Genomic DNA, 23,782 nt, shown 5'->3' with positions numbered 1-23,782 from the left:
ACTTTGACCAACAAGGTAAGTTGTGCCCTAGAAAGCAAGCAGCTTGTTTTAACAGGTGAAAGTTGCTGAGCTAAGTGAATGGAAAAAGCCCCTCTTGTTTTACTAGAAAATGGAGTATACTTGACCTGGAAATCATGCAAGGTCATAAATAGGGAATTTCCTATCCACAGTGTGTCTGGAGTTATTTTGCAGATTAGATTTGCATTTTGAGCCAAAGTAAAGAAGCTTCTAGAACCATTCTGAATGAGGAATCTTGTTCCAAAATCATCCTGGCAAAAGCTCCCTGTGCTAGTTAAACAACGTGCTTTATCCGTTCTAGCCACAGAGGTGCAAAGTCCTATCCCTGGTGAAAAGTATCTTTTAGTACCTCATTCCTCCAAACAGAAGGGAGTAAGGCTTTGATCTCCCCAAGCATTTAAGTATGTATTTAATTTTAAGCATGGGAATAGTCCCACAGGCTTCAGTGGGACTACATAGGTACTTATGGCTGCTTGAACATGCCACAGGGGTTTACTTCAGCTTAATTCTCCCTAAATTGAAGTGGTGAGTTTTTTAAAACACCCCTTCAATTTAGGGGGAAATAAACCCCTATGGCATATACACAAGGGTCAGGCCTGATCCTTACTTGCCTCTCCGGTGGTAGGGGGGGAGAGGGCGAGCTGCCAGCAGGCTGAGCGGTCCCTGAGCTGTGGGGGGGGTGTACAGTGCTTCCTTCCACGGTGACGGCGGCACCCCCTAGTCAGCCCTCACCCACAGGCACCCAGCCCAGGCAGTCCCATGATGTACCACAGCCACGGACGGAAGCACCGGGCCCCCATGCAGCTCAGGCAGGCAGGCTCTGGTGAGAAAACAAAAAAGATCAGTCTCACCACTTTTTTTTTTTTTTAATTTCTGTCAGTGGAGCCTGCCTGCATGGGCTGCCACTGGGCTGCCTGCACAGCCCCTGAGCTGCACAGGGCCCAGTGCTTCCCTCCACCGCTGTAAGGTAGCAAACTAAAACACCTGGACATGTTTTATTTTGCTGCATCCCAGTCATTTAACACATAATACACCACCGACAGCAGAAACAGCCACACTATTAAAGCTCATTATGCCGCCAACAGTGTTAACGGTCTCACCATTAAAGCAGTGCAAAGGGCATTGAAGCAGCTTTAAAGGTCAATTTTGTGGTGTGTACAAAGGCCCTAGGAGTTTAAACACCTGGGTGGATTAGGTCTGAGTAATCTTGAACTCTAAATCTGAACGGATGTTGCCCTTGTTCAAGTTGTGGTAAAGGAACTCATGCTAAAATATCTGTGCTTGGAGTCGTAATGCTTCAGGTATTTAATTAGAGCACTGGAACAAGCTTTGATCTTTGAAAAGATCAGCTGCCCAGCAGAAATAGTTTAAGAATGCCCTCTTCAAAAATACAGGTAAAATAAAACCATTCTGTCATCGTCTTAATGATTATTCTTAATGATAATCTTCTAATTGAAAATTTGATTCAATTCATATTCTTGATAGCGGGATAACCCTTCACATAAACAGCATCCTGTTTGTAGAATGGCTTGTTTAATCTTTCCCTTTTTGCCTGGGGAATTTATCAATATTAAATATTTAAATATGTTTTAGAGCTATGGACACTAAAACAGCCATCAAGTGTTTCTTCCAAAGCTACCAGCAGCATTTGACAAATCCAGAGTAACTCCACACATGTTGAGCTCCACAGGTGAGGTGGACCAGTGTCTGGGTGTGGACCATACTGAGGGTAGACCCAGTCATGAAGAATGTGATGACAGCATGCGTGGAATTTTGTGACATTACTGGGGCAGTGTAGCAAGGAACAAACTGTGCTTTGATTTTGTATGAGCATGAGCATGGCTTAATCCTGACAATAATCTTTAGGTCTGTTATCTCATTTCTGAGCTTGATCAGTGCTTTCTACCTCATAGGAAAATGTACCTTAAATGGGTACCTTGAGGTACCCATTTAATAACAATATATTAAGTGGTGACTGAGAGAAGATCCCTTTCTGAAGAGCCAGTATGTACCCTGAAGGGAGAGTTTTAATTATCCTTGTTTTAGCCAGCATGTGTCCATATGCTCAAATTGATCATGAAAACAACTATTCCCTTATAAAATTCCAGATTGTGGCAGTGCACCTTTGGGTACCTGCCCCTTTAAGGGCTGGAAGCAGGCAGCCGCCAGATGCCTGATTAGGGCAGCCATTTTAGGGCCAGATACACAGGCTGGGCTGGCAATCTGCTGCTGGAAGCTAAGGAGGTAACATCAGGCTGAGCTGCTGCTCCTAGAACATCTGGGAGGGAAGGGCAGAAGCTATGGGGAGGTTTGGAGGCTCCTGGTCCTGGGCATGACCTAAAACTGCACCCTGCCAGGTAAGGGAGGTCTGGCAGGGCTGTCTGTGGTGGGACAGCCCCCAAGAAATACCAGACTGGTTATCCCCCCCACCCCCCGGTAAAAGTTGGGTAGAGACACCTTAACCCCGACCCCCACAATCTGGTGGGTAATTGGTGAGAGCTGTGGGAGCCATGGGACCAGGTGTGCTGATTAGTAGACACCTGAGCCCAGCAGGGACAAAGGGTACTGGAAACCCCGGAGCGGGGTGGTGGTGTTGTGAATAGTGACTGTGTGGGGATCCATGTAGAGTAGGGTGCAGCAGGACACCTGAAGGACTATGAGAGTTGGAGTGCACAGTAGGACTGCAGAGGGCGGTGTGAAGGACTGCACCAGGGGCATACCAAGAGGGCTGCTAGCGCAGCTTAAAGGGCAGTACATGGGCCAGCCCCAAGAGTGAGAACAGGAGTAAGTTGCCCAGCGAAGGGCTTGGGACAGAATCAGGCCAGTGTTCAGCACAAGGTGACACCACGTAGAGTAGGGGAGCACGAGTGAACTGAAGGTGCTGCATCATAGAGTTAGTAGGCAAGCCTAATGGCCAAGAGAGGTTGCTCAAGGGAGCAGGGCAGGTTGTAAGAGGCCCCTGTGAGAGGGGGGTGGAGTGAATGTGGAAGAGGCCCAACAATGGTCTGAGTTTGCCCTGGCCTCAGACCAGGGAGCAATATCAATCTGGATGCCATCTGTGAGGCATGGACCATGGTGTAAGGGAGGTTCGGAGCCATGGATAGCACCCTCCAGCATCAGAGTAGTGTAAGGACAGCCTCCTGCATACTTTATAATTTAAATTTTATATTTTAAAACATTCATGTCGTGGCAGGTGAGTTAGGGTTGACTGCCACAGGCAGGTGGGCAGGCCAGTTAGAGATCCGGCCTCTAGTTTGCCCCCTGTCACACAGATATACTAATTGTTGGCACCTGTAACCTTAATGCAGTGCTTCTCACCTTTTTAAACTCAAGACACCAAAACTTTTCAAAATTTAGGGCACTCCTTTTTAAAATTTAATTTAAATATATTATGTATATTCTAACACAATCGTTATAATATTATTAATGAATAGGTTAGTAATTTATTAGATCATTATAATTTATATAATGCCTGTGCTGGGCACCTTCTACAGTGCCAGATTGGGAGGCAGCTGTGGAAGGAGTGTGTGCTGAACTGAGAAGTGGCTGCAGCAGAAAGGTGTAGGCAGTGCCATGGCAAGGAAGTTTGGCACCTGGGGCAAAGCCTGCAGTAGCAGCCCACCCGCGCCTTGCGCACAGATCCAGGGGACACATGACCCCCGCCATGCTTGCCCAGGAGTGCACACAGCGGCGGGAGCCACCCTTCTCCTGTTCTCACACCCCCTCCCTCCCCCATGAGCTGCTCACAGCTCCATCCCACACTCTGCCCCAGTTGGGCAATGTCTGTTGGAGCCCCTTTGCTTTGGCGCCCAGGGTAGTCACCCTGCTCGCCCCCCCTTTGCTACAGCACTGGGTGTAGGCAGATGCTCTACCTACCTGTAGACTCTTCCTGGTTTGGCTCTGACGTGTCTCCTGAAAATGGAGGCACATAGCACAGTTTTATGCAGTAACAGTGGCATTTATATCCAGGCTGTCACCACCAATGGCTAGAGCTGCCCTGCATACCTCTGCTTTCAGGGGGCACATCAGAGCCAAACTTGGAAAAGCTGCAGTAGAAACATCATGCCTGCCTGCGTATTACAACACAGGTACATGTGCCTTTCTGCTGCAGCCACTTCTCAGTTCAGCTCCAACATTTCACACCTTGGCAGTGGCACTGCCAGTGGCACAGCACCCCTGGCAAGTTCTTGTGGTACCCCAGTTGAGAACCACCACCTTATGAGGACAGCAATTGCCAGTTATATGAAGTTGTACATCCTTGCATTGAAGCTGAACAAACCTTCCATTAATTTCACTAGCTGATTCTGTGGGTTCATACATTTGGGCAGCCCTTTACCCCTGAATCAGTGAAGTATCCTGCTTCTTTGGATATGTATTCAGAGAAAAGCAAACTTTCATTTTAAATTATGAAGCAGTAGTCTCAGGATTTAAAATATGCATTGAAATGCTGACTGTCAGGCCTCATATAGATAAACCTATCACTTACAAGGCCATAGCTGGTTGTTTCCTGTATGAATAGTCATCCATACCCAGTGGCTTTTGTGTGTGGAGGAGTCACAGCTTACTTTTTCCACTGAGATGGCTAACAGCCATCTCTGAATAGGAGTCAGGCCCAGCCTGATCTTTATCAAGTGTTGAGAGTCAGCTTCACCACTGAAAAGGTTATCAGCAGGCAAACCTTTCACTTTTCCCTAAATAAACCTTTGCTCTTGGGGTTGTCCTTGAATATGTCCATGTTGTCTTTCATCAAACAAAATAAAAATGTTTACACAGTTAGGAAGATTTCTGCTTCCTAGCTCAGCTGAAAGTGGGGCTTGTACAGCAGGACACAATCACTGTTTGCTACATGTTATACCATACCAGAAACAAGTCATACTTCTCCAGAACAATCTGCATTTCCTCATACTTTCAAGAGGTTTGCTGATAAGCAAACATAAGCTCATAGTGCTGGAAGGGACTTTCACAAAGGCATTTAGTTCACCTCTCCCCCTCCCCTGCCCCTCAGCTCAAGGCAAGATTATCTCTGGCTAAACCCAGGGTTCAAATTACACTCCGACTCTTGGGGGGTCTGCAGCGATGGGAGTTGGAAACCAGAAGGAGCTGCCACTGCCACCTGAGCTACTTAGAAAGATGCAGGATGGGCTGGGGGCTCTTGTCTTATGGGGGGCTCTCGTCTCTTATGGGGAGGCTCAGCCCTGCCCCCCCCCCGCCCAAGCTTCCCCATATTTCAAACCCTGACTAAACCATCCCAGTCAAGTGTCTATCAAAAATTTCCATGGAGGGATGTTCTACAACCTCCCTTACGTTAGAGATAGATGTTGCTAAATGAAGCAGATCACCTGTGCCAGGATGTGACTTGACACAACTGATTTGTTTTACTGGGCAAAAACCACATCGCCCTTGGATCTTCCAGAAAAATAGGCAACTTGTTCCTCGCTTACAGAGACATGCCCCGGCAATCTCTGGAATGAACTTCTGGAAGCAGGGAAACCCTGACTGCTTCCAGAGACATGCCCTGAAGATTGTCAGGGCTGCATCTCTGGAAGTGGGGAAAGCTAAGTACACACTCCCAGGATTTGAGGGGCCTAATCCTGCATAGGAAATCCTGGAGGGTGCAGGACTACGCCTCTCAAAAAAGAGGAGGGAAAAGGAAGAGTACAGATAGCTGCCCAGGAAAGAGGGAGACTGCAGGTAGCTCCAGCTGCCTGTGTTCTCCCACCATAAAGCAAGTAGATATTTGCTGCAGTAAAGAAACACAATTTATTACTACCTTTTGTTGCAGCTACATTGTGGTACAACAAAAGGTATGGACAGAAATGGATATCTATTTGCTGTAACTTTGTGGCATCATAAAAATGTTTGTGGCAGCACGAAGGTGAAAAAAGGCGACATCTGTTTTCTCCCTTTGGTAGCCTGTTGCATTGCTTGACCACCCTCTTAGATTGTAGATTCAGAGGAACTTTCTGACTAAATTTCCCCTGCTGCAGCTTGCGGCCATTGCTCCTAGTCTTATACCCTACAACCACAGAGAGCAGTTTATCTCCATCTTCTTTATAATTACCATTCAAGTATTTGAAGACTGTTATCAAATCCCCTCTTCAGTCTTCTCTTCTCTAAATTAAATGGCACCTGTTCTTTCAGCCTTTCCTCCGTAAGTCATATTTTCCATGTTTCTAATCATTTTTGTTGCTCTCCACTGGATTCTTTCCAATCTGTCTACAACTTTCTTGAGGTGAAGGGTCCAAAATTGAATGCAATACTCCAGGTGAGGCCTCGGCAGCACCAAATAGAGCAGAAGAATCACTTCCCTTGATTTGCAAGTGACACAACTGGTAATACAACCCACTGTGCTGTAGGCTTTTTTTGCAACAAGAACACACTCTTGGCTCGTATTCAGGTTATGGTCCACTTGAAATCCCAGGTACTTGTCTGCAGTCCTCCCACCTAGCCAGTCATTTCTCCGTTTGTATGTTCACTTATAGTTATTCCATCCAAAGCGCAGAACTTTGCATGATTCCTAGTTGGATTTAATCTGGTTGATTTTGGACCATTTCTCCAGTTTCCCCAGGTCATTCTGGATCCCAGCCTTACCCTCCAGTGTAAAGCAGTATAGCAAGGTTAGCATTCATTTGCTAATATAGTGTGAAATTTGGATAAATTTTCTAAAGCAAAAGATGCAAACAAAAACCAGAAATACCTTGCTTTTTCCAAAGGTCAGCCTGAGAGAGGTAAAGCTACTTGCCTACACAAGAAGATATTTGCAATTACTGTAGAATGTTTTCTATGAATGACTGGTGCCTCCCAAGACTGGGGGGGGGTGGAGGGGGGGAGGGCACAATTTGTGGGCGGCAGTGGGGTGGTGAGCGGAAACCGCCCGCAGAAGACGGCGGAGGTAGTGGCGGTGGCGAGCAGTGACTGCCCGCAGAAGCTGGCAGCAGCTGGGGGGGAGTGGCGAGCAGCAACTGTCCGCAGAAGCTGGCGGTGGTGATGGCCAATCTCGGGGGGGGGGGCACATGCCTCCCCTACGATTTGCCTATGATGGTTTCCTTTTCTTTAAGAATGCACTTGGCTGCAAAAAGCAGCCTTGTAACTTTTACATAGCTCTGTTTTGGGAGGAATTGCAGTGATAACTCTAGGATTACAGGAAATCTTTGTAGTATGGGACAAATTTTGACCCTAGTGGAAACCATATGGGGGACTGTTGTCTAACACAAGGTGGCTAGAAAAGGCTGGGGTAAGTACTAGTTTGACACATTGCCCCTTTTTACACATAGTTTGCCAGTTAGCGCTTTGTGACATGGAATCTTTCACAGATTTAAGTGAGGATTTGACCACTGTCAAGGGTTGATACTGGCATGGAACTGTTCTAGGGGAGCTATTACTACAGCATCAATATTGTGACTACAGGCAGTAGCATAACTAGAGCAGGACAAGAGGGCCCCAGGCACTGACTTAAGATGTCACTATGTCCCTCTCCCCCAGGAGTCTTTCCATGGCATATAGAGCCCTGCGTAGCCCAGCCATAGGGAGCTGGGCAGAGGCAGTGGCATGCCCACCAGCGTATCAACTAGGGGTAAGGAGGTGGAATGATGTCCCTTCTTTGTGGGGACTATGACACGGAGGCTCAGCCCTGCCTCTGTGGGTGAGGGAGCAAAGGGACACCAGGAGCAGTCCCCAGTGCCACTACCAGTCCCTCAGCAGCTGCAGGCCAGCCCATGCTGTTAAAGCAGAAGCAGTTGCAGCTGCTACTCAAATGAGGAGAGCCCAGGGGAGACTCTTCTCTCTCTCTCCTTTCCCCCCAACCCTTGCTTTCTAGTGGTCAGTACAATTCCTTGCTCTCCACCCCTGCCCTGGATACTAAAAAGCTTGCAACACCTCTAGTTAGAGATGGCATTATAACCACCAGATAATATATGACATTCTTGATTTCTGAACTGCCAAGTTATGGGACTTCTAGATATTGATCAGTGAGTTTGCTGCTGTATAATTTCTAACATTCTTGTGTTGATGCCCTGGAGGAGGAATGTGACTTGCTTTTGCCAGATCAACCAAGGGGAGTTGGAGTTGCAGTGCCATTCCTGAACCAGGAGCAGAACTTATGCTCTGCAGAAGAGGGGCATGCGTGTGTGTGCACATGCACATGCATGCACAGAAGAATGCTTTAGAAACAACACACCTACATATCCTCCTTGCAGAGCTCCTGCTGCTGTGTCAGGATGAGAGCCAGCCCATGCCGCATCATGCTCCCTGTGGGTTGACACTTTTTTATGTTTCACCTGGTGATCCTTCCCCTAGCACTCAATACTGCCCTGGAAGTGGACAAAGATGGCTAAAAATGGCCAGTGGTACTGGTGCTTCCCCTCTGCACTCTCTAGGCTGCATATGTTTCTGACTCCCCCAATCTTCTTCAGTGAAATTCTACTGTTCCTCTGAGGTAAAATGCTTGGGTTTTGCTGTTCTTAAAAGCACTTTTTATAGACTTGTTGAAAACTTGTATTAGGTTACAATCATGGATTAAGGAGGTTCCACTTGAGTGGGGGAAGTCTGATTTCCATTTCACCCATGCAGATGTAGAATAACCGAGTTCAAGGGAGTTTATTTCAGTTTTATACTGATGTAACTGAAGGCAGGATTTTGCTCAGAAAGAGTTAGTGAAAAATGTTTCAATTGTTAGACGATAAGCTCAATCAATCCCATGGTCAAATTTAAGTTGGGTTGATCATATATATTGCATTACAGAGTTAGCATAATGTCAGGTTACAGATAGGCTGGAACTCAGAACACTGGGTTCTGTTTTTTCCTTCCTTTCTGTACTAAAATTGGTGTGTTGTAATTGTGCAATTAAAATCCTAAAGTAAAATCTGACCTTCCAGACAAAATTGCCCCACAGAGAATACATATGAGCCACACCTCTTCCATTGGCAGTGTCATTGTCTAAACAAATCACAATATCATTGTTGGAAAGACAAAAGAGAAAAAATATTTTAAAAGAATGAAAGCTCCACCAGGTCCTTTGTTTTCTTCTTTGGACACCAGACTAATAATTCAATTTTTATTTGAAAAGCGCCAAGATATCAAACCATCTATAAGTCAGAATGTCACAGGCCAAAGAGCATGAATGGCTGTAACAAATTCAGTCGGGTGCACGGTGTCCTGTAAGTTTTGCACCTTTGCCAAATAGGCCTCATCCTATTTCTTCTTCTAGAACTTTACGGTGGGTGAGGCAGATTCTGCAGATGTAATGTTTGGCAGTAGTGTCTTTGGGCTGCACTATTTATGTGCTGCAATCAGTGTTCCTGCAGTATGGAAAAGATGTAATGGTAGCTCCCTGGCCTTAGATTGCTACTGTTAGGCACCTTGGCAAGTATACCTCATTTATTCATCATTTACTTCAGTGCTGTATTAGAATTGTTTTAAACCTGGGAGATTGCAATGTCGTTCTTTCCCCAGTGAGGAACTGCTTTCAAGTTTGACCAGAGCCTTGTATTTTTCTTAGAGCTTTTGTTCTTCTTTTTTTTTTACTTATTTATATACAGTGTAGCAAATAAAATATTATTGAAGAATTTTTCTGCTTCTGTGGATACATCTACATGTGCAATTAATGCAAAACAATAAACTCTGGCACATATAGTTTATTGCTCCTGGGCACCACTTTTATACATGAGCCTGGGACCACAATATGTTGATCTGGATCAGAGGAGCCCCAGCTGGCAGGGAGCCCAGGGAGTCAGCCTGCCAGCCTGGAGTTGCTCCTACCTGGCTCAATGTGCTACCGAGGAACTGGCTGAGGCATGAGGGTCCTCCAATGTGGGGTTAGCCAGCAGGCAGCCTCCACACTGAAGCACCCTTGTGCCCCAGCCAACCCCATCAGCATCTACATATACATTCCTGTGCACTAAAGAATTCTGCCACAGGATAGTACTTGTATTTACAAGTACTAACCTATGGCAGAGTTAATTAGTTTACTGCAGCCTAATAGGACTGCACATGTAGACATGGAGACTTCACTGCAGAGCTAATTAGATAACTAGTAAATGCCTCATGTAGACATGCCCTGTGACTCGAAAGGAGTTGGTCTTATCATTTAACATTGTGTTAGCACTTAAAAGCCACAATCTGAAAGATCCCAATTGTACTAGGTCCTGTATAAACATGAATTTATTAGTTTAGGAAAATATACAGGCTCAAGAAAACAACCTTTTGGGTACCAGGTTTAAAAGAAAAATTGTTCTTGCCACCTACAGGAAACATGTTTACACTGATAGAGGGTATGCCTTCTTCTAATGAACTAGGGCGTACTAAAGGGCATATATTTGTTGTTAATGATGTAATTTCCATCAGTTCACTTCTCATCCAACTGTTGAAAAATGGGAAAGCATTGCATTCCATACAGTAAACGTATGAAGCAGCTGGCCTGTCTCAGGGAATAAAAGGCAGGTTGCGTTTGTAGGAGCTCTGGATCAGATCTTTTGTTCTTTAATCCACAAAATCCACGAAAATGGATTTTCTTGAAATTTTAAGATGAATTATTGTTATGCCTGAACAAATTTATGAACTTAATATGAATAATAACTTTGGAGCATATATATGTACTTTATACATATATGTATATTTTTGTCATATTAAAGTGAAAATGTCCAGGTTTTTTTTTCTTATTTAGAGGGTCCTCATATTGTGAGGCCCTAAGATATATCTTAAGTAGTTTAATCCTAAATCTGGCACTGGGTGGAGGGCACAGAGGCAAAAAACAACAGCTGCCACCACAGCCACCCAACGTGGCAGCAGCCAGAAGTTGCTGCTGCCCCTGTGTGTCATAGCTGCTTAGAGTGTCTGGCTGTGTTATTACACCTCTGGAGATACCCGTGGGAACTCCTTCACTCACATCCACCCCCACGCTCATAAGACTTTAGAGAGAGTTCGGATGGTTTTGAAAACTTTTAAACAAGTGTATGGGATAATGACTGCAGGAAAACTTTAAAAGTATGAGCTGCCCCACTGAGAAGGTGCATTTTTCTACATTCTATTTTTTCTGCTGACCTACTGAATTCATTTCAGTAGAAGCAAGAATTCATTTATCATCTTCTTTTTCATCTGTGATATCCTGCCATGATGTAGAAATTAACTTCCCAGTAATTGCAGCTACCTTTCTCTCGCTTGTTTCCCTGACAAAAGCATATGGGCAATTGATGAATCTGTTCTGTCTTAATTGTTATGTTCTTCAGCAGATTTTAAAAAATGGTTTATATGCATTTTATGCAAATGGTTTGCAGCCTGTCACATTCTTTGTTACTTGTACACTATGCTAAGATGTCTTTCTGCCACATATTCACTAGCAAGGTTGCTGTGCCCTTCCTTCATTTTCAAATTTTATTTTCTTTGCTTCTCTAGATAGCAAGGTGCTTAAAGGAAGACTCTCTCCAGGCATGCTTAGTGCCACAACCTGGTCCATCAGCTGGAATTCCTCAGGTCAGCCTCGGATTAAGTGACAGTAGTTCATGCTTGGAGGAGATGGATTTAGCAGATGAAATCTTCATTAACCGTGCTGCATTCTTCTCCAGGTTAGTGCTCCTTCCTTTCTATAAAATGCGTATGTGAATGTGTTTAGAATCTGAATATTACTGCATGGCTGGAACACAAAGCAGATGTGTAGCTTTGTAGCAGTACAGCAAATTCTGCTGATTCTCAGATTTAACCTTAAAGCATCCAGTTTCTTCCCCATTCGGTAGGGCCTGCAAGGTGTTATCATTTTCACCAAATAGAATGTTTTGCTCTTAAAACAGAGAGACAATTATCCACACAGACCGGAAAATGCCCAAACACTCTTTGCAATGTGGCCACAGAGCCATTTTTATAATTGCTTCAATTTTATGTTCCTTGGTTGAGGGGAAGCAAGGGGAGATGAAGGGGAGATAAAAGGCAGCTTTAAAACACTACTGTTGTGAGCCAATGAGTATAACTAAGAAAAATATTTGTATTTCTTAACCATGCTCTCATAGAAGGACTTGAGCTGTTTTGAGGGTTTGTCCCAGTAGTTTTTTAAGGTGCGCTTAATGTTTTATGGAAACAAAATTAATTAATTATGGTAAAAAATGATTTGCTGGTGTTTTCTTTATGTACTGATATCTAGTGATGACTGCAGTCCTACTGTGTTCTTTCTGTATACATGAGTTCATGCAGATGTGTATCTACATACAGGGAGTGCTGCAAAATAGAGCTACAGTTATTTAAAATGCACATGCCCCCCCAAATGGAGCAGTGCACACCAACACCTTCTCACGTGCAAATGCAAAGAAGATAGTTAGTTTTCCATCAGATGCAATTGTACATGTATATAAATGTAGCCTGTTTGGTAGAGGTTTGTAACTGGGAAGGGGCAGTATGTCGCAATGCTATGGAAGCTGCTTAACAAAGGTTAAGACCAATATGTGGATATGTTTCTTGACTAAGCAGCACATGATTATGTAGTTAGAGAGACAGGAGGTGTTCAGTTTAGGACTTTAAAATGTGATTGTTATTAGGTAAAAAAGACACTCCTGTGATAGGACAGGTGCTTCAGGAGGGCATATTCTTCTAATAAGGTTTACAGAACAGTCACTTCTATAAAGATTAAACAGAAGGAGGAAGAGGACTTTTAATGCCTGTATGTTTGACCAAGTGTAATGGATCTCTGAGGAACTTCAAGGTAAATCAGTATCTTCATTAATATTCCATGGGTTAAATCAACCCTTCAATGCCCTTACTTTAAGAGAAAATCCCTGTGTCTCTGCTGTAGGCAGAGGGCCCAGGCTACTGTAAAAGTGATTTAATTCCACTACAACATGGGGAGATAGGTTGGCCCACAGAGTGAGGTTGCACCCCAGGTGTGTCACAGAGCACAGCACTGCAGTTGCTCTCTGTAACCCAGCGCAGAGCGAAAGCATAGATGGGGCTAGTAGATACCTAACAACATAGAGACACCACTGGCCATTCTCTTCTGGACAGGGGAGATGGAGTCACTGCCCAACATACTCCACAGGAGATAGACAGAAGTTCTGCACCACACTGCCTGCTAATAATTGAAAAGCACAGCTGATGTTACAAGCCTTTATTAGGCCCAATTTGATGCCTTATTGGAAATCTTACTCAGTTTTGTGGTGCAAGATTTGTAAGTACAGTGACAACAACTGCTTTTTAGCAAAGTAACAGAGACCTGTTAAGTCTTGTGGCTCTTCATTAAAGTTGAAGAAGTACATGTGACTAACACATTTTATCAGGTGCCCAAAATAAACACCAGGGGAAGAGGACATTTTGAAGGAGACTTACATATTGTAACCACTTATCTTCCTAGAAAACAAAAAGTAACTTTATGAGAAGCCCATGTTTTGAAGCAACACAGCACAACATTAAAGCATTTGTGGTATGAATTCGTCCTTTTCTTTTGTAGTGTGTGATTTGCCACATGATTACTGCTGAAATATGGGACAGAGTGTATCCTGTGTTGGCTGGATACAGGATATGGGACATTAAGCACCAAATGAGGTTCCTTTTTAATTAAGGAGGAGTGATCGATTTCCATGGAAACTAGCATCAGGCCATGAGAGGAAAGTGCTCTGTTTTATTTGGGAAATGAATTAGCTGTAAATTCTTGCTTGCTGGCAGTTCTGTTTTGTTCATGCGCATGCCAGTTTCCTGCCCTGTGTCCCAAGTCGCTCCTGACGTCTTTGAGGAATTGGGACTTGGAATTGTAAATCTGCCTTGCAGCTTCTCTCCCAGCCAACATAGGCTGCAGCTGTGGCTGCTGTGTTGGATTTAGAGGTACCTTTCCTCCTCCATCCCCCTAGCTTCATACTGCTACTTCTGCTGCGGCTGTTCTGCTTCCAATAGTGCTACAGAGGAGGAACACAGCTTCTGGCACTACTGAGGATATCAAAATACAGAGAGGAAAAGAGAGGGCTGCCTCTGGAGTACCCTGGTGAGCAAGCAAAAAGAGTTGTGCATAGTAGAATGCCTGGCAGGGCAGACTAAGTTGTGGGGTTTAGTAGATATACTGGCAGGTAGGTCTAGGATTCAGAGTGACCTAAACAAACTGGAGGATTGGGCCAAAAGAAATTTCATGAGGTTCAACAATGTCAAGTGCAAAGTCCTGCACTTAGGACAGAACAGTCCCATGCACTGGTACAGGTTGGGGGCTGATGGGCTGGGTAGCAGCTCTGCAGAAAAGGACTTGGGTTACAGTGGACAATAAACTGAATATGAGCCAGCAGTGTGTCCTAGTTGCCAAGAAGGCTAATGGCATACTGGACTGCACTGGTAGCTTTGTTGCCAGTCAAGGAAAGTAATTATTCCCCTCTATTCAGCACTGGTGAAGCCACATCTGGAGTGTTGTGTTCAGTTCTGGGTCCCCCACTACAAAAAGGATGTGGACAAATCAGAGAGAGTCCAGCAGAGGGCGGCAAAAATGGTGAGGGCACTGGGGCACATGATTTCTAAGGAAAGACTGAGGGAACTGGGCTTATTTAGTCTAGAGAAGAGAAGAGTGAGAGGGGATTTAATAGCAGCCTTCAACTACCTGAAGCAGAGTTCGAAAGAGGATGTAGCTAGGCTATTCTGAGTGGTGGCAGATGACAGAACAAGGAACAACTGTCTCAAGTTGCAGCAAGGCAAGTTTAAGTTAGATATTAGGAAGAATTTTCTCACTAGGAGGGTACTAAAACACTGCAGTAGGTTGCCCAGAAAGGTGGTGAAAGCCTTATCTTTGGGGGTTTTCAAAATCCAGCTAGACAAAGCTTTGGCTGGGATGGTCTAGTTGCGGCTGGTCCTGCTTTGAGCAGAGGGTTGAACTAGATGACCTCTGAGGTCCCTTCCAACCCTAACTTCTATGAGTCTGTGATTCTATGACCAGTGCCTCAGTATACAGAAAAAAGGGAGGGGAAGCAATTTCTGGATGAGGAGAGGATTGGAGTGGGAGATGCCTCATAGACATGCCAGAGGGGGAGGAAGAAACACCTTCCTTCTGCCTTCCCAAAGGTAGTGTTTAAAAGAGTGTAACCATGAGTCACTCTGGACAAGAAGAGCACTCTTGGATTCTTACAAAGAAAAATGGTTAGGAGAAAATACAACACATTGGAAGGAAGGAATTCTTCTGCCTGGCAAGTCTGTGATGGTCTAAGCTTTGAGGTGGCAGCCTGAAAATAGCTGGAACAGAAGGCTTCTCTGGCATCCATTCTAGATTTCTGTGCGTCTTTGAGATTTATTAATGTAATTGTTTTTGTGTCATACATACAGATACATGTACAGATTCTGAGATAAGTTGTATAATTGTTATATGTATTGTATGATTCTCTTTGGTAGGAACAATTGTGTTTACTCAGTTATTACAAGATCAGTATTATAAAATAATAATGGTTGTTCTTAGCTATATCAGTCCTTTGTTGCGTGAAAATGCCAATTGCTGGTATCCTTTGTTTTGTCAGTTCTCAGACATCATGAGGATAGGCATGTTAGAAGAAGATAGATGGATAGCCAGCCTTATTAACTACAGATGCTGATAGATATTTGAATTCCCACCAAGAGCTTAATCTGTTATGACTTCCTTTCAGTCTACATTCAAAAATAGGCAAAAAGACTGATCTTGCCACAGGCTTCCTTTGAGGCATGCCATAAAATCCTTCTTTGTCCCAGTTTCCCTGATAGTGAAGGGAAACAGTAACACTTGATTTAGAGGAAAGATGTGGAAGTAAATTCAGTACTGTTTGCAAGGTCACCTTCAGATCAAAGGAAATTATACAAATTACTGTGATGCTTAGAGAACTGGTCAACATGGGGCAACAGCATCTGAGGCTACTGTACAAGTATGACCATAGAGAAATCCTGTGTGAGTAACTGTTTGACATTTTTTACCCATGAGAAATGTGTGGAAAGAGACATATATTTTTGTATGATTTACGAGCCCTTCTCTGAATTGGTTCATAGAGAAGCATTTCTGTGAAGCTGAAGCAGTTTCAAGGCACTTCACCTCCCTTCAACACTCCTTGAACTTTTGAACATCCCTTTCCCCAGTGAATAACTGTTTTCATCAAAGCTGGGTAAGAAAAAGGAGAAGTGGCTGGTGTTTCATACGAGACACTGCCTACTTACCATCTTAATTGCACCAAATTGTGAGCTGGCCATGAAATGCTGCCTGTTCTATTCCAAAAAAAAAAGGATAGTATTGTGTTTGTGCTCAGGCTATCAAGTACAGTGTGTTCAGAAACTCAGCTTTGAGTTTGACAGAAAAAATGGACAGAAAGAGTGGTTCTTTTTCATAAAAGCAATGTTAGCAACAATACCCTGAGCTTGTCATAAAACACAAATTCTTTGGCTTCTGATATCTGCCCAAAGGGGAGAGGACAGAGTATGTGGAATGGAGACAGCTTCCCTTGAAGTGGAAATTTGGGAATTCCTTCAAATAACAAGTGCCTGCAAATGCAGGGGACAGGACTTGTTTGCCCAGTGAGGCCCCATGCAGTCCTATGTACCTGTGTATCCTCTGTCCATGTATGGAAAGGATTTGTGGTTGCATATCTGCACCTCTGTCACTGAACACTGAGCAGTACTTACTGGCATGTCTCCTTCCTCTGTTGGTGGTTTCTTGGCTCTGTCAGGAAGGAGGGTCACTTTATTGGCTCTGGTTCTTTGTGGAAAAAGGGTTTCTTGGAGCTGCTGGGGAAAGAGCTATGAAGCTCTTGTTCCTGCCCCATATCTTCTCTTCTTCTGCTACCATCATTTAAAAAAAGGCAAGGTTGGTGGGGGGAAACAACTGATGGATTTGATCATGGCTGGGAGCGGACAGGGAAGACATGGAGCTCCTAATCAATTAGCCATCGGACAAGGCTCCTGTGTTGTGGTTTGGAAAAATAGTTCCTTACGATACCTCTTTCTCAAAGTGTATTTCTCCAATTGTCTTATCCCTTGATACATAGTACATTGCCCCAAAAATACTGATGTAGCACAGCTTTTTTTCATGGCAGATTTAACCACTAGCCAGTAATAGTCTAGTTTGCCACTGCTACCCATATAGCTCCTATCTCAATGGGAGAGATTTCAGCCGGAGGGAAGAGATGGTCAGAACAAGAATGAGGGAGGAGATGAATAAAGAAGCTGACAAAACTAATCTCTTTGGTAATGGTGTTAAACTTTTCACCTAAAATATCACCTAAAATGGAATTTTATTTTAATTTCCTTTGGGTAGAGATGCATTTTACCTTTTTATTTTGTTTCATTTTTCCAAACCATCTCTGTTCAGTTTACATTCTGCTAAATTGTACTGTTCTCAGTCTGGAACCAAAGTGAATGGTTATACCATTTAATATAGGTTAAGAATTTGCTATATTAATTACAGGAAAGGTCTTTAGAAAAATAGATCTGAGAATTTAGATTATTTTTACTTATTTTAGGATCATAGGAATGTAGGGCTGGAAGAGATCTTGTAAGGTCATCTAGTCCCCCTGCTCAGGTCGGAATTGTCTCTGACTAAACCATCCCAATAAAGCATCTGTCTAACCTGCTCTTGAAAATTTTCAGGGATGGACAGTGCACAACCTGTCCCAATGCTTAACCACCCTCATAGTTAGAAAGTTCTTCCTAATCGCCAACCTAAATTTCCTTTGCTGTAGTTTGAGGCTATTATTCCTAGTCCTGTCCTCTGCAGCTACAGAAAAAAACCTCTAAACTTCTTTATCATTTTGCTTCAGGTATCTGAAGGTTGTTATCAAATCCCACCCCCTAGACTCCTCTTCTCCAGACTAAACAGCCCTAGTTCTTTCAGCCTTTCTTGTAACTCATGTTTCCCAAACCTCTAATCATTATTGTTGCTTTCTGCTGGATTCTTTCTCACCTGCCCACATCTTTCTTGAAGTGTAGGGCCCAAAACTGGACACAGTACTTCAGGTGAAGCCATATCAGTACTGCAAGTGACACTCCTATTAATACAATCCACTATGCTCTTGGCTTTTTTGGAAGTATTTCAAACATCCCTTCAACAGGTGCTATACTATGTTATTTTTTGTACAACACACCAGTAATGAAACTACTAAAGATTTAGGTACCAGATGTAATTTTGTCTGTTTCCTCTTAAACAACTTACTGTATTACTCGTACATTTTGTGTCTTGCCAATGGTGGTATCATTTTTTGTATAGAGCTTCTGTTATAATTCCATAGATAAGAGAAGCCTGAGGATGTACAAAGTAATGTTTGAAGCATACTGCAGGTTATAAAATGTGTGTTATACTTTCTCCATGCTCCATGCCCTGCTTCATCATCTTGACTGTTGATATAAAGAACGCTTTTTTATTTTAGGGTTGGCATGTCTCTGTGTATGAGAAAAGAGATAATTTAGTCTAACCAAAATAGGTGGAGTAACTACTTGTACCCTGCCAGTACATAATGCACGTCACCTTTAACTATGTGCCAAGGGCAAACTGCTTACCTTATAGCAGCAGAAAAAACACACCTTGGATGCATTAGATCTATGATCTAATCTCAAAATATAGGAAAAAAGAAAAAGAGCAATAAAAACTTGAGTTTGGCACTTTGGAAGAAGGTATAGATGGAATACACATGATGTCTGTCTCATTTTTGGGATGTCTCTCACTGTTTAAGAGCTTGGGTCTAGCAGCTAAAAAAGAAAGGTCTACACAAGGCCCAATTCAGCAAGGATGTGCATCATCTTAAGTAGTAGTCATAGTGATGACTTTGGGACTGTTTGCATGCTTACAGGTGCATGTGGACTTAAGTGCCCCTAGTTTGACTCTCAAAATCAGTGTTAATTGTTCCAGAGCTTACTTAGTAATTAGTCACAGGAAAGGAAAGGCCTTCTTCTGCCACAGCTTCTGACATTAAAAGGCTAAGACCCTGTGCAGCCTGAATAGAAAAGGTAGGGCTTCCTGCAACCCCAAGATATGAGTTAAAGATGTACCCCATGGCTTAAATACAAAATGGCAGAATAATTCAGTGCGCAGGAGACTCTTTCTTTTGCTGTTTATATTCCTGGGTCCAAAATATTTGCTGCCTGCAGGGTACAATGACCCAGCAGTGTAAAAGTCTCTACTACTAGCCACCATATAATGGGGATTGCATCTCTCTGCAGTCAAGGATGCCTGCCTGCATGAGGAGACTAATGCTCTTTGTGCTGGAGAAAAAGTGGGGTCCATTCCCACCCATCACACAAGATTATTAAGCTAAGAGGTATTTTGCGACTTACCCTACTTATTATCAATTTACATATTCGGGTGGGAAGAGAAAGATATTGACAGACCCATTTAATAAGCAATAATGTGCAGTTTTTTAGTCCTGAAATCTGAAAGGAGCTTGAAGGAAGTGAATGGGGTTAACAGTGACATTGAATGTAAACAGGCTTGTCAGTGCTTTCTACCAATTTTCCCTTCATATCAAAGATCATGAAACCTTGTTTATGGCTGCAGCCTCAGGCACTGTGGGATTTGCCAGCATAGCTACCCTGTGTCAACTTTTTAACAGTAGCAGGGTGTTTTCAAAGGGCAGGTTTGTTTATACCAGCCTCTAGTTCACAAAGTGGCTTATTGGCTCTTGGCCTCATCCCTACTTGTTTTGTAGTCTTAACTCTTACATCTCCTTTAAATACAAGGTGTGGGGTTGTGTACATTGCTGTACCCTGTTCTTAAGGAAAACATTCACATGTTCTTACCATAACTTGCTGGGTGGACAAAATATATATCTGTGCAATTTCATATGTGTGCACACTAGAAACACTTTCTCCACTTGTTGGCATTCCTTTTAGCAGCCCCCAAAAAAACTTTCCGTTGTGTTTCTGGTATGTGGAGTGATAAGCATTTGATTGTACATTGCTGATAGAATAAATCAAGCAGACTTGTTCTGAGTTTATCAGGGCAGTATATTTGGTTCAGATTGATTACCTGAATTAACAAGTTGCCTTATCACTCAAGATCCTGTATGTCAGGTTTATAGAAGGGGTTAGAACCGAACAAGTCGGTGTCCTCAGAGGCCCTGAATATTGAGAGAACAGCTGATTTCTTAATGAAGGGACAAAGATCTAGGGTGAGGCTGAGAAGGGTGGGAGTCCTTGGGAACAAGGAACATCTTCCACTAAGTCTGTCTGTGCTTGAGCTAGCAGCTTTGGGGAATTGCAGTAATACCAATAACAGGCTAGTTATTCACTGAGGCATTTCTTCATTGAATAGATATTTGTTTTCTCCATCTCTGCCTCTCTCTCTTTAGGCTGTGTTGAGTTGATTTTTCCAGGCTGACTCACTCAATTTTGAATACATTTGTCTCCGCCCTTTATATGCAGTCGGCTCTTGAATTGTGAGAATTGCTGGCATTATGAACTGTTACATAACAAGTTTTTAGAAAAGCATTCTCCCCAGGCATAACCAACAAAGACTGCTATGATTTACACTTCCCTCCACAGTAGGCGATTGTGTTCCAGGAGTCAGGGCGTGGTCTCACTTCTCTTCTTATTTTTCAGTAACTGTCCATAATCAGGTTATAGTGTCAGTTACTAAAGCAAGTAGTTTTCCCTCTGTAATTCACCTGGATTAATTTCATATCCCTCTTTCAGCCAGTCTTCCTTTCATCAGCCCAGGGCAAGTAAGATGCTACCTCCTGGGAGTCTTGCTGCATATGCTAGACAAAAACTCACTATTAACCTGTATGGGTATTGCCACTCTCTGGTTCCTAGGTCATATTTTTGCCTTCCTGCTTAGTTTCTCGATTGATATATGTGTGGCGAATGGGCACCAAAATATCCTGAATCTGATGCCCTGACATATGCACCATAAACAAATATTTGGAGTAGCAAGAGCTGTTGATGAGACAATCACCTCATATATTATTGGAACAGCTTTTGATTGCTTTGCATCTGTAATGGGCAGTGTGGGGCAAAGATTTTTCTTCCATTCCCTTTCTTTCCTTTTCACCAAGATTGTATTCTGGAAAAGGCTACAAAAAGCACATACCAGTCTAGGTATGATGCTTTATCCCATGAGAGAAATAGACAAATATACATGTAACTCTTTCCACAGCTCAGGCTTTCCACATCAAATAGGAAGGTGGTTTTTGTTTTTTGTATTGTTCTTTGTGTTTCCCTTTAACCAGCTGTGGGGTTTCCTTCCCCCCCCCCCCCCTTTGGAAAAAGCCTCACTACCTGAGGCCAGTGCAACATTCCTACTCTGCTTTTGGGAAGGAAAATTGTATAGTCATGCTACATTTGATTCTAAATAAATTGAAATGAAAACTTCCTTCCTGAGTTTGGAGGCAATTTTAAACATATAGTAAACTTGCTTTGTATGAAAGAATAGGCAATAGTGAAATAGCTGGTGTAATTTTAGCCAGTATTTAAATTTGCTGTTGTTTTGGGGTTGTTTTTTTTAAAACACCTTGACACCCAGCAGTACATGTCTGCCCACCACCTGGAGTTTGCTGCACACAGCTAAAATGAGCAATTCAGTGCATGGTATTTTTTACTCTTTTGGTCTTACAAATCAGACTTCTTTCTCTTTTGTTCTTGATGTGCTTCCTGATGTGCCTGCTGCATTGTTCAGTAAGGAAGATTGGTGTTGCACTATTACATTTTAGACATGAAAACACCAGCTGTTTTGCATGTGGGGTAATTTTTTCACCTCAGTGCCATGTGGCTTTTCCTTGACATGGTGCTTCCTAGAGACAGCGTAACCAGGCAGTCTCCAATAAAGATCATCAGTTCTGAATCAGAATCACTTGCCTCTGCAATTTCCCCATTTCAGCCACAAGAAATAGATACTTGAACGTTATGTTCTGCACACTGCGGTAGTGTCTGCTGAAGGGGTTCAGCTGTGATTTCCCATGACACAGTGATATTTTTAATCAAGGTAGTCAGCTGGCTGTCTAGTAGAGAGAGGCAGAGGGTTAGAAGGGTAAGCTTGTCACTCACTGCTCTTGTCATCCTGCTTGTATCCATAATCTGAGCAATTTCAGTCTTTCTCTCTCACAGCCAGTGACAGAACAGTTTTCCCTTTACATTTTTGTAAGCAATTTGGATATGAAAGGTCCTGCTTAACTACAAGCACGTAAAAGATGAAATTCATAATGCTCAACCTTGTCCTGGAAAGGGCTGTTTTTATGGATCTAAAAGTACTTCTGTCTCTATACTTCTTATTTTCCTAGCTATTACACAAAATGTTGAAGTATTTTTGTGCCATGGATAACCGGGAAAAAGAGTTCACCTGTTTCCAAGCATCTGGTGCCTGTTAATGACTTCCAGTCATTATTGACTGGGCAGGACGGTTACTAGTGACCCAGAGGCACAACATACCGTATTTAGCATGAGCAATTTGCAGAGAGTCCTCTCACTCCATTTCACTTATTCAGAATTTCAGGATCATGATTTAGACATGGATAATCCTACCTTGAGCAGGGGGCTATATCTGATGACCTTTTGAGGTCTCTTTCAGCCTTTTTTTCTATGATTCTGTGATATGACGACAGATTAATATTTAATAAAGTTATTAATTTTTAAGCTGATATTTTTAGTAAATTGTGTTTTGCTTAGAAATTACTCGGACCACTATTTTATCCTGGAGACTGCTGTTCATTTCTGCAATGTTTTTGAAGAAAGATAGGTTTCCTTTTCCAAGGTGCTTACAGTCTAACCCATCTGTTCCATATCATTTTAGATGGACTGTTATTTTTTAGTTTATTGATGCCCTGAGATTTATACAGGAATTACAGAATTCTTTTTTGATGTAACTGGTCAGTTGGGCCACTCTGTATTTTAAAATTATTAAAGTAGTCAACTGTTTAAAAACTGAGTACCTAAACGTATTCATATACTGCTGTATTTAATCATGTTTTAATATTGCACAGGCCTGTTGTGTTAGCAGTCATTTTTGTTTTTGTTTGGTCATTTCAGGAATTTAAAATTATGTTCATAATTTGTGAACTCCTCACCTTCCAATACTTTTTTTATACTCTGGTCTTATTGTTTCCTCATTCCAACCCACTCCAGGTCACAGTGACTCTTTCATATTCCAGGGGGAGCCACTGCATACTTGTCTTACTCTCGAACATTTCTGCATCAAACCAAAACTGAGAAGAGCTATACTGGATCAGACTGGTAGTCCATGTTACCTACTCTTCTGTCTCTAACAGCAGCACATATGAGGTGTTTGATAGGAAAATCAAAAATTCTTTGGTCAGCTATTAAAAAATAACATGCTGAAAGGGAAAGTTTCCCCTTAGTTGTCTTTAGATAGGGTGCTTGTACATGTGAGGGGGTTTTAGTCCTTAGGGTTGCATTCTATGCCCTCTAAATTGAAACGATGAGTTTTTAATTGAAGTGGTGAGTTTTATTTTTCCATCACTGTATATATGTTATTGTCCTGGTAGCTGCAGGTGCTTGCTGAAGGCAGAAGTTGCTAGGGCCTGATCCTTTTTTTCTTTCCAGTAGAGCCTGCCCACCTCCCTGGCAGCCAGAGGTTGGGGGTCATTAATTTGTGCCCCCCGGCCCTGGGAGAGGTGGGCAGACTCCACAGAAAAAAAGGATTGGGTCCCTCACCGTTTCTGCCTTCAGCGAGCTCCAACGGCTAGCAGGATGCCTGGGGCCACCCAGGAATGGGCTGGCTTGCCCCTGGTACAGCGTGGGGAGGTGGCAGGAGGGCCTCTGGGTTTGCTGGCAGCTGGAGAAGGTGGTGGGGACAGTGCACAGAGTGTTGGAACCCCAGATGGGCTCAGGGAAGCTAGCAGCCTGCCCGGGTTCCCCCACGCACTGT

The 23,782-nt window shown here is 43.2% G+C and overlaps 1 protein-coding gene across 7 annotated transcripts in view; it reads left to right on the top strand.

Moving 5' to 3' along the window:
• The window catches only part of FAM13A (family with sequence similarity 13 member A), a 257,788-nt gene that overhangs the window by 133,585 nt on the left and 100,421 nt on the right, over nt 1–23,782 (top strand). For 5 of the 7 annotated variants that reach the window (XM_059722315.1, XM_019488106.2, XM_019488105.2 and 2 more), the window contains one exon: nt 11,407–11,576. In XM_059722315.1, coding sequence (XP_059578298.1) covers nt 11,407–11,576 — 170 coding nt within the window. Of the gene's footprint in view, nt 1–2,207; nt 2,263–2,302; nt 2,376–11,406; nt 11,577–23,782 lie in introns of those variants that run through there. The other 2 variants (XM_059722317.1, XM_059722316.1) reach the window with 2 other exon arrangements.

The sequence above is a fragment of the Alligator mississippiensis genome, chromosome 2 (genome assembly GCF_030867095.1).
Source record: "Alligator mississippiensis isolate rAllMis1 chromosome 2, rAllMis1, whole genome shotgun sequence".
In the NCBI taxonomy this organism is placed as follows: Eukaryota; Metazoa; Chordata; order Crocodylia; family Alligatoridae; genus Alligator; species Alligator mississippiensis.
This window is presented reverse-complemented; position numbering and strand designations above follow the sequence as displayed.